Source organism: Octopus bimaculoides, chromosome 10 (assembly GCF_001194135.2).
Source record: "Octopus bimaculoides isolate UCB-OBI-ISO-001 chromosome 10, ASM119413v2, whole genome shotgun sequence".
In the NCBI taxonomy this organism is placed as follows: domain Eukaryota; kingdom Metazoa; phylum Mollusca; class Cephalopoda; order Octopoda; family Octopodidae; genus Octopus; species Octopus bimaculoides.
In genome coordinates this window covers 29,936,916-29,951,948 of record NC_068990.1, presented here as the reverse complement: position 1 = coordinate 29,951,948, position 15,033 = coordinate 29,936,916, and the positions used below count along the sequence as shown (strand labels likewise).

At 36.2% G+C, this 15,033-nt stretch overlaps 1 protein-coding gene across 1 annotated transcript in view; it reads right to left on the bottom strand.

Moving 5' to 3' along the window:
* LOC106879662 (organic cation transporter protein) overlaps window positions 1–15,033 on the bottom strand; it is a 58,846-nt gene that overhangs the window by 38,862 nt on the left and 4,951 nt on the right. The window contains exons 2-3 of the mRNA XM_014929332.2: window positions 13,785–13,956; window positions 8,864–9,076 (exon numbers count right to left, since the gene is read on the bottom strand). Coding sequence (XP_014784818.1) covers window positions 8,864–9,076; window positions 13,785–13,927 — 356 coding nt within the window. The 5' untranslated portion in view covers window positions 13,928–13,956. The remainder of the gene's footprint in view (window positions 1–8,863; window positions 9,077–13,784; window positions 13,957–15,033) is intronic.

The window sequence follows — 15,033 nt, the reverse complement described above, 5'->3', positions numbered from 1 at the left end:
GAAATATGATATAAATTATGATGATGATGATGATGATGACGATGATGATGATGATGATGATGATGATGATGATGATGATGATGATGATAATGATGACAACAATGATGATGATGATTGCAATAATGTTGACAATGGAGATGATGATGATAATTATATTGGTGATGGTTATGTTGATGACAACGATAATAATGATGATGATAATGATAACAAAGATGATGATGATGATATTGATGATGATGATGACAATCATGATGCTACTACTGATGGTGATGATGATGGTAGTGGTGGTGACGAGGATGATGTTTAAATCATATGAGAGACACCTACGCTAACTCCAGTTCTCCAGATTTGGTCACATCATTGAAGTTGTCCATCATTTTCCGGTTGTTTGTTTCAGGTAACAGCAATGACAATAGCCCCGCGATTATGGAAAGTGCTCCCATAAGAACCATTGGCATTATTCGACCAACCTTACCAGAAACCAAATCTGACTGAAAAAAAACCCAGAAAAAATATGATTTTGTTTATTTTGTTGTTGTTTGGCAACAGGTCATTACTGAACAAGCACACTTATAGTCAACCCTGTTTTAATTTAAGCACACACACACACACACACACACACACACACACACACACACACATACACACACACACACACACACACACACACGCACACACACGTATACGTACAAAAACAAGGAGTGCGTTACGTGAATAATGTTTTCAGAAGTCAAATACGTATAGTAATAAACAAATGAATGGCAAAAAGACACGAAGGTGAGATGAATGGAGAACAAACACAGAAAGCCACTAACTCCTCATCAGTTATCGACCAAGGGCTCAGGTGCAATTTCGTGCCATTATTGATATTTCTTCCACACTGGAGGCAACCAAAACATGACAAGACGAAATGAGACGGATAAACAAGAATAAAAAAAGGTATACGGAAATGGAGAAACGAAAGTGGATGAAAGTGATTCGAGACTGTTTGTGGACGGATGAGGGACAAAATAAGATAAATAGACAGAATATGGCCTTAGAGACAAGTGAAGACAGCAACAAAAAAATACATAAACAACAAAAAATAATACATATATAACAAAAAATAATACATATACAAAAACAACAACAACAAAAAGTCGGGGTCTAGCAGACAGACAAATGTGGAGTAACGCAAAGGAGAAATTAAAAATGTCCGACTGGACTAAACCAACGCGAGAGAAAGGCAGAGCGAGTTTGTTTTATTGTTAAATTAGCAGCATAACAATGGTTTCAAATTTTGGCACAAGGCCAGCAATTTAGAGGGAGTTGGGTAGGTCAACTATATCAACCCCAATATCTAACTGGTACTTATTTTATCGATCCTGAAAAGATGAAAAGCAAAGTTGACCTCAGTGGAATTTCAACACAGAATGTAAAGACGGACGAAATGCTGCTAAGCATTCGTTCCAGTTTGTTAATGATTCTGCCAGCTCACCACCTGGAGTAGCAGCTTAATAATGACAAAGTTATTTCACTAAATTCTTCGTTATTTCAAAATTAATTAAAACAAAGGCTGTGTATTTCAGAAATGTGGTAAGAAAAGGCTCAGCTATTTTACTAAATTCTTTGAAACAAATACAGTGTATTTCATCCCAAATACGGTAACAAAAGGTTTATAGCCATTGTGCCTGGTCTGATGGATCATATTCCCTTATTCGTATGTTGTTATGTAAATCCATAGAAAGATAAGCCTAACTTTATCTCTTTACTAGTTGTGCTGGTCCCACGATGGGTGGACTAACAAAAGGGGCGAACAACAAAACAAATGCGAAGTCTGAAAGAATCTAAATACTTACAAGATTGAGAGTGTAAGGTGCCACACTGCCGCCAAAACGTGCAAAGGTGGACAAAACCCCCAATGCACCGTTTCTTATACAAGTTGGATATAATTCCAAAGTGTATAAATACACAATTCCAAAAGCTGCAGTGATAAACAAACGGCCGAATATCGAACTGGCAGTTAGTATCCATCGACGTGCTGAAAAAGAAAAAGATAAAAGACAGAATCTTAAAGTAAAAAAGACAAAAACAACCCTTTTCGGTATTTCACAGACATGTGGACCCTTAATATAATTCTCTGAATGGCTGACTAAGCTGTACATAATTTCAATAATCCATTCTCTGACTTCTCTAAAAGACTTTGGATAGAATAATGGAAGCACCGGATTAAATAGAAGTTTTATTATTTAATATGGAATTGGTCTACGTTTAGCATTAATTACAGATTTAATATGTTGCGGAATTGACTTGTACAAGTCCTGGATGTTGTTAAGAGAATTTTGATCTATTCTTTAAATAAAACCTTGTTTACATTTTTCCATAACAATGGTGGAAGGAAACGTCTTCTCCCTTGTTATCCCAAAATGCATCAAAAATGTTCAGTCATGTTTGGTTGGAATGATTGTAGGCGTGGTCTACTTCATTTTTGTGCTTTTCTTATAATTCTGAATAACAATCATGTAAATTGTCACATTATTGCCCTGGAAGATTGTGCTCCCATCAGGGAACAACATTTTCACCGTTGGATGGATATGATTAGCTAAAATACTTAGATAATCCTTAGCGTTAAATCTGCCATGTCGTGCCAAGAGAATTTCATATTATGGCTGCCTAAATCATCACAGAGCCACTTCCATTCTTTGCAGTTGGGGCTAAAGAGTCGGCGTTGAAGGCTTCTTTCCACTGTCTCTAGATATAAACTCAGCCAAATTTATAAAATAGAGTGAACGAGGATTCATCAGAGAAGATGGCATTATTCCTTATGTGTGTGTGTAATTCTCTCTTCTCTTTTCTTTACTTTTTAATTTACTCTCCCTTCTCCCCCCCCCCCAACTTCTTATAAAACTCATGTTTATTAAATCTATTTAAACTCTATTTCAGCCAAATGTAAGTTTTGGGTTCTTTACTTCTCTGTCTGAAGAATTTCTAATAAGAAATTTCTGACATGCTTATCTAACATGTAAAACTCTGTAGTTCCTATTCACAAATGAAACATGTGTAATGGCGAATAAATAATATTAAAGAATGTTCCAACTTCCTGATTTGTTATAAAATAACTCTGCAAACAATATTTCCAGAATTTCCAACTCTCATATATACCTCGCATCAATACAACAACAACAACAACAACAGTAAATTACATATTGAATTGTAATAATGGAATAAGCAGATGTTATTCAAGAGGAAACAGCTGCGATTTACCCTACCTACCTACATAATATGTATGCGTGTGTATGTATATATTTATTTATATATTCTTTGTTTCTATCTGTTTTTTTATTTATATTTGTTATGCCTGGTACCTTTTATTTTGATTTCTTTAGCTGAACTGTCAAGTTACAGGGACATAAAAACACCAACACTGGTGTGAAGCATTGGTGGAGGACAAAGATACACACACACCTAGATAAAGACACACACGTATGTGTGTGTATACGAGGGGGGTTCTGAAAGTGAAAGTGTATTGCCCTTAACTTCACAGGAGAAGTAAGACAACTATTTATGAGAGGATATACAAAACATTTCGATGGTATACAATATATCTTTCTCTTTTTTGCCCATTTAACTTAGCATTACGATTATGATCCCCAGACCAAGCAGCAGTCAATGGACTGGTGCCACAACGGTTCACTGCGTCCCAAGAAATTTCAGAGCCAGATGTCAGCTGGAAAGATTCTGGCTTCAGTATTCTGGGACAAAGACAGAGTACTGCTCATAAAATACCAGCCAAAGGGTCGCCTATCAATACAGAATACTACATGTCTCTGTTGGGTGAACTGCAGGAAGATTTGAAGCAGAAACACCGTGGAAAGCTGAGCCGTAATATCTTTTTTTTTTTTTTGCAGGACAAAGCACTAGCACACACAGCACGTGAAACTACAGAAAACATGCGACTTCGGTTTCGAACAGGTAGTCCATCCACCTTGCTCTTCTGGCTTGGCCCCCTCCGACTATCACTTCCTTCCTTCCCCAACTGAAGACAGTCATCAAGGGAACAGAATTTCACTCCAATTTGGATGTGATTGCTGCTACAGACGCTTGGTTGGAGGCCCAACATTTCGATTTCTTTTTACAGGATTTAAAAACTGAAGGACCGCTGCAATATGTGTGTGAATCTGAAAAGGGAATATGTTGAATAAAATCACAATTAACCGATCCTTCTGTATTTCCTTTTACCTGAAGCCAGGAACTTTCAGCCCCACCCCTCATACAAATTCTACGCCACAACAATTAGTTATCTATCTATTAAATACGCTAAAAGTTTTAGAAAAACTATGCGTATCATATTATATAAAAAAAACAATTACATTTAATGGGTTATTTAGAACTAAAATATTTAAATGCTTTTCTATATTTGTAAGGACATTTCATTGTAAAGTTCCTTTTATAATTCAATAATATTAATTTAGATGTAATTACATAATGCCTCAAGGCAAAGATCACATTTAAAATTACCACAATTGTACTATGGCGCGTAACTAATAACAGATCCCTTTAAATCTTACTTAATGTTTCTATCTTTTAAATCCCAAATGTATTTACTAAGATTCGTAGAATTACATAATGCCAATCCACAAGTTAGTCTACTTTACCCATCTAAATCAGATATTGGTAAAATTTGTAAATTTATTATTGTTAAACATATTCCTAAGCTTAGACAAAATATTAAATTATATTTGTGGTCTAATTCATTGGAAGTAATTGATTGGTTCATGAATATTAGGAACGAAAAAAGCGAACGAAATTCATTCAGTTTGACACATCAAGTTACTACTCATCCATGAACCCTATAATATCTAATATGGCCTTAATTTTCGCAATGAAGAATTCAGATTCATCCAAGCGTGAAATTAATACAATACTAATGGCTAGGAAAACCACAATTGAATTCGATGGAAAGAACTGAACTCGGACTATTTCGACATTACTATGGGGTTCCGTGACTCAGCTCAAGTAACTGATTTTGTGGGTATTTACATTCTTATCTGTATTCATATTGAATGACCTGAATTAGGGGTGGATTATATAGAATTGACGCACTTTTCCTTATCTCTATGACTAATAAGGTTAATCTACAAAGGTTCCGGAAACAAAAACTTCTTCAATTCTTTAAGCATCTTGGCCTCTCTATCTCGAGAGAAAATTATCATACTAAAGTTACATTCTTTTATGTTACAGTGGATTTCAGTACTGAACTACACCAACCGTATAATAGACAGAATGAGTGCTTAAGGTAAGTGAGTAAAACTTCTAATCATTCTAGGAGCATCATAGACTATATCGTTAAACATATATCAAATCGTATTTCAAGGCCTTCTGCTAGTGAGTATGTATCTTTCACAAAATCAAAATTACTATAACCACGCATTATCTGAGGCTGGGTATAAGGACAACATTTGGTGTATCCAGAATTAAAATACTTATAAAATTCCCGGAAATGATAGAATATTAAATACGATGAAGCTTGATAGTGACTCTAACAAAAATGAAAATAAAAACAACAAGCAGTCTTATTTAACTAAGCTAAATAATAACAAAAACAGCGATACAAATAAGATTAGTAAGAAAGAAAAATAAACATATGATTAACAAGCATAGATTCAACTCTATAGATATATGGTTGGCATAAACATTGGTAATAGTAGTAGTAGTAGTAGTAATAATAATAATAATAATAATAATAATAATAATAATAATAATAATAATAATAATAATAATAATGGAGAAACTTTCAAAATACAAAGACCTGGAAATAGAGGTAACTCGAATGCAGAATCTAAAAACAGAAACAATTCCTATCATAGTAGGTGCCTTAGGTATGATAAAAAAAAATATTCAGACAAATACATAACAAAAACACCAGGACTTACAAATATATATAACATACAGAAAATTGCACTATTGGGCACTGCACACATCCTACGCAGAATACTTTCAATACAGTGACCATAAGAGGATCACAGCAAACCACAGCAAACCACAGCAAACCACAGCACATACCCATGGCACACAGAACTGCGCTCGGTAGTGAAATGAAAGCACGCTATAAAAATAAGACAAATGAATAATAATAATAATAACACAGAAAATTGCACTACTGGGCACTGCACACATCCTACGCAAAACACTTTCAATACAGTAACCATAAGAGCATCACAGCTAACCACAGCACATACCCAAGGCGCACAGAGCTGCGCTTGGTAGTGAAGTGAAAGCACGTTACAAAAGTAAAACTACTGAACAATGATAATAATAATAATAATAATAATAATAATAATAATAATAATAATAATAATAATAATAATAACAACAACAATAACTACAACAGCAATAATAATAACAGCAACAATAATAATAACAACAATAATAATAATGGTTTGTTCACCTTTAGTGCCATAGAGGACGGGAAATATTCCAGCAATACAAGCAACTCCAGCCAAAACCATCAGGCTAGCATACATTTTTTTTCTTCCAACACGATTTAACAGAAGGATACAGAGAATGTTCGCTGGAAACTCGACAACCGAATTCAAAAAAAAATTTACATAGAGATTGCCATACAATTTGCCAACATTAAAAGTAAGGCCGTAATATACCAAGCTCACAGTCGTCCTATATAAAAGAAATGAAATATTTTATATAATATGAATGATTGGATAAAAGTTGCTGACCAACAACAAGTAAAGTTATACAACTAACTGTCTAATATAGACAACTAAGACAACTTAACTGAGACAGAGTTAGCCAATGAGAGCCAGTTAACTTTAGTGTGTTGGATACATGGTGAGTAGATGGTTTATATGTTTATGTGGCGTGTTTGTTTATGTGCTTGTGTGATGTTTATGTTTATATCTTCAAAGGTTTCGGTCGCTTGTCATTGCCTCCGTGAGGCCCAACATTTGAAGGTCGCGCTTCATCCCCTCATCCCAAGTCTTCTTGGGTCTCCCTCTTCCACAAGTTCCCTCCACTCTTAGGGTGTGACACTTTTTCACACAGCTGTCCTCATCCATACGCAACACATGGCCATACCAGCGTAGTCGTCTCTGTCTTGCACACCACATCTGATGCTTCTTATGCCCAACTTTTCTCTCAAGGCACTTACACTTTGACGTGTATGCACACTGATATTACACAACCAGCGGAGATTCATTTCTTGCAAGCTAACGCATGTTCTCAGCAGTCACAGCCCATGTTTCACTGTCGTGTAGCATGGCTGTTCGCACACATGCGTCATGCAGTGTACCTTTCACTCTGAGCGAGAGGACTTTCGTTACCAGCAGAGTTAGAATCTCTCTGAAATTTTCCCATGATATTCTTATTCTAGCAGCTACTGACTTGATCACCTAGGTAACGGAAGCTATCAACTACTTCTAGTTTTCCCCCCTGGCATGTGACGGAAACTGTTTTCTGCACATTTTCAATGCTTATTGCCCTCGTGCATTTACCACACACAAAAACTATCTTCCCAGTTAGCCTTCCTTTGATATTGCTGCACCTCTTAAGTCTCCATAGCTTACACTGGGTACATCTTATGGAGTTTCTACCTACGCCTTTTCTAAGATCGAGCAGAGCCATCTACCTGAAGGGATTTGTGATTTGTCTGCCTTCCTACTTACTAAGGCTTTGGTTTTTGCTAGATTGACTCTAAGACACTTGCTTCCACAGTTTTAATAGTGACTTTTCCTCTAGTTTTTATAGTGATTCATCTATTAGAGCCAGGTCATCAGCATAGAGGAGCTGCCAGGGGCATCCTGTCTTGAATTCCTCTGTTATTGCCTGGAGGACTATGATAAATAAGAGGGGGCTGAAGATTGATCCTTGGTAGACCCTACACCTACCCGGAATTCTTCTCTATACTCGTTGCCAACACACACCCTACTGTACATAGCTTGTACAGCTCTCACTGACCACACATCTATGCCTAGTTTCCGCAAAGACCATCAGATAGGGGATCGGGGGACTCTGTCAATGGCTTTCTCCATGTCAATGAAAGCCAAGTACAGAGGTTTATCTTTGGTTAGGTATTTCTCCTGCAGCTGTCTTACCAGAAATATAGCATCAGTGGTGCTTTTCCTTGGCACGAACCCAAACTGCATCTCATTTAAATTGACTCTCTCCCTAATTAGTTGGGCTATGGCCCTCTCCGTGACATTCATCACCTGATCCAACAACTTGATACCTCTGTAATTATTTGTATCTAATGCGTCACCTTTACCTTTGTAGCAGTTGACTATGGTGCTGCTACATCAATCATTGGGTATGACTCACTTGGTTGACTATACAGGTAACTAGACTATAGCCTACACCGCCAGATATTTTAAGTACCTCTGCGGTGATTCCTGATGGGCCGGAGGCTTTCCCGATCAATATAGGTGCATGCATGGTTGTATAGTAAGAAGCTTACTCCCCAACCACATGGCTCCAGGTTCAGTCCCACGGCGTGGTACCTTGGTCAAATGTCTTCTACCATAACCATGAGCTGACCAAAGCTTTGTGAGCGGATTTGATAAATGGAAACTGAAAGAAGCCCATCATATATATACATATGCATGCGTATATAACTATGTGTGTTCTTTGTGCATGAGTTTGTCCCACACCACCACTTGACGACCAGTGCTGGTTTGTTTATGTCCCCATAACTTACTAGTTTAAAAGAATCCAATAGAATATGCACCAGGCATAGAAAGAGTTCTGGTATCAATTAATTCGAGTAAAAGTTTTTCAAAGCGGTGCCCCAGCCTGGCCGCAGTCAAATGAGGGAAACAAGTAAACGATAAAATATAAAGAATACACAGAAAATGGTAACTGTAATATCACTCACCAGTTTAGCATCATAATTAGGGTCCGTTTTAGAAGCTGAGGAATGGTAAACATTTTCCAGATTTCTACTCTTTTATTGTTCGATGAGAAAACGTTGACGATTTCTGTTTGAGGCAAAACTGTTTTATTCAGTTTGGCGATGTTGCTAAGAATTTTGTTGGCATCTTTTGTTCTCTTTTTATTGAGGAGCCATCGGGGAGATTCGTCTAGGAACCTTTCAAATAGGAAACAGAAAACATCATCAATACACCCACACACACATGTACACATACATACATACATACATACATACATACATACATACATATGTACCTCCAGCTTCTATATCCAGACTTTGATTTCATATTCATACCAATAATAATTGGAGCACTAACTTTTGTTAGTAAATGCTTAAATGAGAATCTGGATAAAACGGGATTTTCAGAAAGAGTAATCGACCAGCTAATTCGTACATTACCAGTGCAATCTGTGAGTGGAACAGTAAAAATATGCAAGACTTTTCTCAAGTCCCAAATGTGAATTTGTCTGTGTTAACTACATCCCAAAAATGGAGCCTTGTAACTTTGCTGGAAACAGGGTCCCTCCTCAGCGGAAGATTTATAATAATTAAAAAATAGAAGAGACGTACATACATACAGACAAACAGACAGACAGATAGAATGGGTATTTTTCAGTTTCTGTTTACCAAATCGTAGGATTTTGGTTGGCCTAAAGCTATAATAATAGACACTTGCCGAAGGTCCCACAAAGTGGGACTGAACCCGCAATCATGTGGTCAAGAAACACACTTCTTATTAACAAATCCACACCTACATCAGCATATACGATCATATAAACACATATACATAGAACTGCATATGTTTATTGTCCAAAAGTGGTTGCAATGAATTACATTGTATTCTAAGCTCTTCCAGAATCTAACAAGTCTGGATTTGAAAATATTCAAAAGTAAATATTCTTGCTACAGTGGCTAATAGCATTTTCTATCATTTTTTCTTTCTTTCCTTCTTTTTCTCCCTTCGTTATTGGAAGCACCAAATATAAATATTAGGTAATGGGTCCCTAACATCAGTTTCCATTATCTCTCCCGATACCCAAATCCCTGATTCTTTCTGCTTCATGGATTTTTTTAAACATCAGACAATTCTTTAGAAAATACATTAAAAATACAACCAAGTGAGGTTGCATATGCACACGGTTCCATTTCACTTGCATCTCATATTTCCCAAAGTGCCTGTGTTGTCAAGGTGTGAGTGATTAATTTCTGTGGCTCCAAAGCTCTGATGTTCCCAATTCTGGAGGAAAGTGGTAAGAAACTCCCAAGAGCACTGAACAGCAGAAGACCCGACCATCACCACTTAGTCAAGTGTTTTGGCCCATATCTTCTAAGCTTTAAAGGAAAATAATAATATCGACATGCTGTTATTGTGGATCAGCTAAGTGATGTGGAACGTCAGACAAGGTGGAGTAGTGGAATTAAGCCTGAAGGTCTCAGGATCAATCTCCACTAAAGACAGTATTTAAAAAACAGCTGGAGGACACCTAGGTGTTATAACCTAGGTAGGCCTGGCTCTCTCAAAGTACCAAGAACTAACAGGCCAAACACTAGCTTGATGGGAGTTTCCTTTTGAAAATTTCTTCTGTTGTCCACTGCCTTTGTTTCAAGTAACCACTTACTAAAAAATAAGTAGTGCTCTTCATTTACGTTCTCAACTGACAGGATCAAAATTATTGCTCATTCTTTAGGGGTTAAGAGGCCATGAGTTATATATTCCTCCAAACCTACACCTTAGGGGTCTTGGACCATCATGAGAAATAGGAATATGTATTTAGTCAGTGCCATTGTATCACAGGAACAAAGTCGAAGCATGAAACTGAATATCATAATTGACAGAATGAATCGTGTTTATAAAGTGGATAAAATGAGATTGTGTGACATTCATGACTTACTTTATAGTCGTCCTTATCATCATCTTTGTCTTAACATCCACTTTTCTATGCTTGCAAGAGTTGAATGGAATGTGTTGAGGCATATTTTCTATGGCCAGAAACCCTTCTTGATGTCAACCCTCACATGTTTCCTACTAAAGAAATATTTCCCCTTGACCAAACATGTTTTCATTGAAGATTGGAAACAGAGATGGACCGTATCACAATAACACTTGTTTACAACCATTTTTTTCCTGTCTAATTCCTTATACACTTGTTCCAGTGCTGCAAACGATACATTACGTTTGGGTTTGAAAACTGGCAATGAATTTTCTTTTACCTTCAATTTTCCTTTAAATTTATTGCACCGACCTAACTCATCCGAAAAAAGACATCAGGAAACAACCTTTTCACTTCTTTTTAAAAGTTTTTCTGACTCTGTATTTGAACTGACGCACGATTCCGTTACGTTTTTATAAAAACTATTTATGGGTAAATCGCATAAGTCGAAAAGTTCCATCCAGTCAGTTCCAAAAAGGTTGCTTGTGTTTTTAATACAAAAACTTTCGCTTTTATAGTTTTCCACGAAATGTAATGTCACAGATAAAGTCGCCTTTAAGAATTAATTTAATCTCTGAGACTCCACGAGCAATCTTCAAGGTTTTCTGTAGTGTAGGTTTCCCGGTTTTTTCCATATGTTTTATTTAATTAGAGCAATGTCACTACCCGTATCTAAATGTAATTTTACATTTGTATTATTAATTTTTACATACACAAATTTCTTTTGAGTCTCATTTATATTACTCGACAATGATAAAGTGTTTACGTGATGTTTTCTGTTGAGCCATTTTCTAGGTTTTGTTTTTACAGTGTGATTTTTATGACCTATTTTACCACTCAAAGCATTTTCGATTTTTATAAGGGCAGTCGAACCTGTAGTGTTAATATTCACATCTAAGACATGGATTAATTTTCTGCTTTTCATTTCTTACTTTCGATCACACCGAGTGTATATGAAAGCAGTTTCTCACTTCAATTTGTTCTGATTCTGCTCTAATTTAGTTAGAATGTGGTTTCGAACTTCCGCGTCTTTCTTTGCCGTTAAACCTTGCGAGAAAACAATTAAACATTTAAACATGTCTGATGTTAATTCATTAATTTTAAATTTCTCGCATTCCCTATTAACGATTCCAGCGTACGTAATAAAATCATCGTTCTCTTTTTTTTTTTTTGAAATATTCATGCATTGCCAATGCGTATAAAACAAAGAGTTTTGTTTCGCTGTAAATCTTTGGTAAATTATCCCAGTTTCCTTAAAACGGTCCCTTTGGTGTAATATGTAATTTCAATATTTTTCATGCTCGGCTGGTGCCATCATTCTTGGCAAAAGCCGGGTTTTTCGTTTTGTCAGACGGAGCGTTCTTCTGTAAAACTTTCCTCAGACCTTCTAAAGTAAGCAGGAAAAGTAATACCCTCCTCTAGGTTATATACGAACTCCTCTGGGTTATATACGAACACTCGGATGGAGTTTGCGACCGTGTCAGGGGTGAACGAACTAGATGCATTTTCTGTTTTCTTCTGTATCAGTTGAAATAACAGCTGTTGTTCCTTCGGAAATTCCAACAACTGTTGCAGCTGTTGTTGTAGTTGTTGTTTCTGATGCTATTTTTGCTGTAATTGAATTACCGAAGCTACTAAACCTTCTGTGTTCAAAGAAAAATCCGTCCAGCAAGAGCTTCGAATAATCTCGTCACCAAAACTGTTTATGACATACGCGTATACGTCGGGTGTAAAAAAGTATTACCCAAATAAATATTTGGATGATGGTTATCTAAAATAAGCTATTCAAGAATATACACTCATACAGAACACATTCCGTACTACACAAACGTAGGTCCGATATTAAACCTACACACAGCGAACTAAAACAGTAACCGATATGGTCGATCAACACTATCGACTACTCCGGACAGTTCAAACACTTGTTTATTTATTCAAATCCTTTATTGCACTCTCAATCACGTGGGGGTGTACAAGATTCTCCCATAACAGACAGATTACTCAAAGAAGTGTCAAACAAAGCACCAACACATAGATACATTTCAGCCGACCACAGATCTTTGATTGAATGGTCCATGGTGTCCCAAAATATTTCTTAAAAGACATCTCCACGCGATGCTAATAAGCTAGCTATGAACTGAGCCAATGACGACCAAACCCTAAGTTATATAAATATCTATCTATCTATATATTTGTTTGTCTGTCTGTCTGTCTAGATAGATAGACATTTGTTCATGGTGCCATACAGCGAGACTGAACCCAGAACCATGTAGTTGGGAAGCAAACGTCTTACCACACAGCAACGCCTGCACCTATGATGTTAATAAAGATGTTTAAGAAGTCAGGTGAAGCCTGTATTTGAAGCTTCTTAAATTACCCGTCTCTAAACATTGAATGCTTTTGCCCCAAAAGAAGAACTAATCTACATAATTGGATTGAAACGAAGGTACAGGTGTTAGATCAGAGTTTTCCTTCCCCCCAGAGAGATATCTAAACAAAGACTAAGGGTTCCTCAACCCCAGCTGTCCTTTGATGGGTTTTGTTTCTCATTCTGGAGGGTATCCAATACAAACACACCCCACTCCCACCCGCTTCCCCAAGTAAGCTTTCTAGAGTTCTAAGTTTAGTTGCCAACTATGTGACGGGTTGTATATACATATACAAATAAGTGCACACACACATTCATTCATCTATCCATACATATATACATCAATGCACCCACACATGCTCAAGTCCATCCGTTTATACATCAATACACCCATGCATTCATATATTCATACGTACATACATGCATGTATATATACATACACACATCCAGTCATACATATACACAGACATCCATACACTTGTACATACATAGAGCCAATGATCATACACCCATACATGTACACACACTCATCCATCCATCCACCCATACACGCATGCATACCTACCAGATATAGACGATAGCGAACACCACTGACGGGATTGATATTATGATCATCAAAGGCCTCCAAGTCCTCACAAAATAAGTCAGCAAAGAAATGATCAGTAGTCCGATGGTAAACACCATTTGGATTGCAATGGAAGATTTCATTCTACTGTCCACCGAAGACACTTCAGAAGCTAGAATTTAAAAGAATGATGACAACAAAACCAAAGATGATGATATAAATAGGGAATGTATAATACACACACGCGTGCGAGCATGCGCATATGTGTGTGATTGCATTAGGAGGAAAAGGTGTGAAAAAATCCAGGCAGATGTCAATAAATCACTCATCTTTAACCGAATTTGGTTAACAATATCCAGCAATCAGACACCAATAAATGCAAGTAGAATACACATCCAGCGTAATTCCTCATGGATGACGAATAGATCTAAATAGTATTTAGAAGAAATTCAAGAAATTCAGAGTATTAGACAACAAAACTAGGAATAGAGAAAATCACATTTTTAATTGTTGAATTCACCAAAGAAAGCCGTCGACCGTTTCTGTTGTATCGCCATCTTTAGATACAAGAAATATCATTCAAATTGATACATCTGAAAATACATAACTCCACTAGATTTTTGTAATGGTATTCATTTGAAAATAATTTGAAAATACATTAAAATATTGTCTGTTTAAAGAAAGCTAAAATATAAATACTTACTGTACAAACAACTTACATTTTTGAAATCACATTCATTTCAAAATATTTCTAAATGATTAAAATACTGTGTTCAACAAAAGCGAAAATAGAAAGATGTTATAAAGAAATCGTAGTCTTTCATTGTCAAGTCACTGTGTCTAATCGAAAGGTAAGAGTTTCTTCCCTTCTTGGGTTAAGTTATTTTCGGAGAATTTTCTCATTACGCACCATTTTGAATAATTATACTCCGAAAATAGTATCTCAATAACCAGTTGTCCGATTTACGTGAAATTTATTTTATTCGCTTTCGCATTCACATTTCGGGGGCGACTTAATTCATAGTATTTTCACATTATGCGACAGTTTAGCTGGATAACATTGCAAGCAAACAAGCAAGATTCAACCTCACGTTTAATGTATGATATATATATATATATATATATATATATATATAGGAAATTTGTTGCGAATGGTCGTTTTTCATGTTATCGTCTATTTTCCATATCCTGTGTTTTGTTTGATTTTCACTTCTTATATTCTTTCTATCCCACCTTTCATATATATATA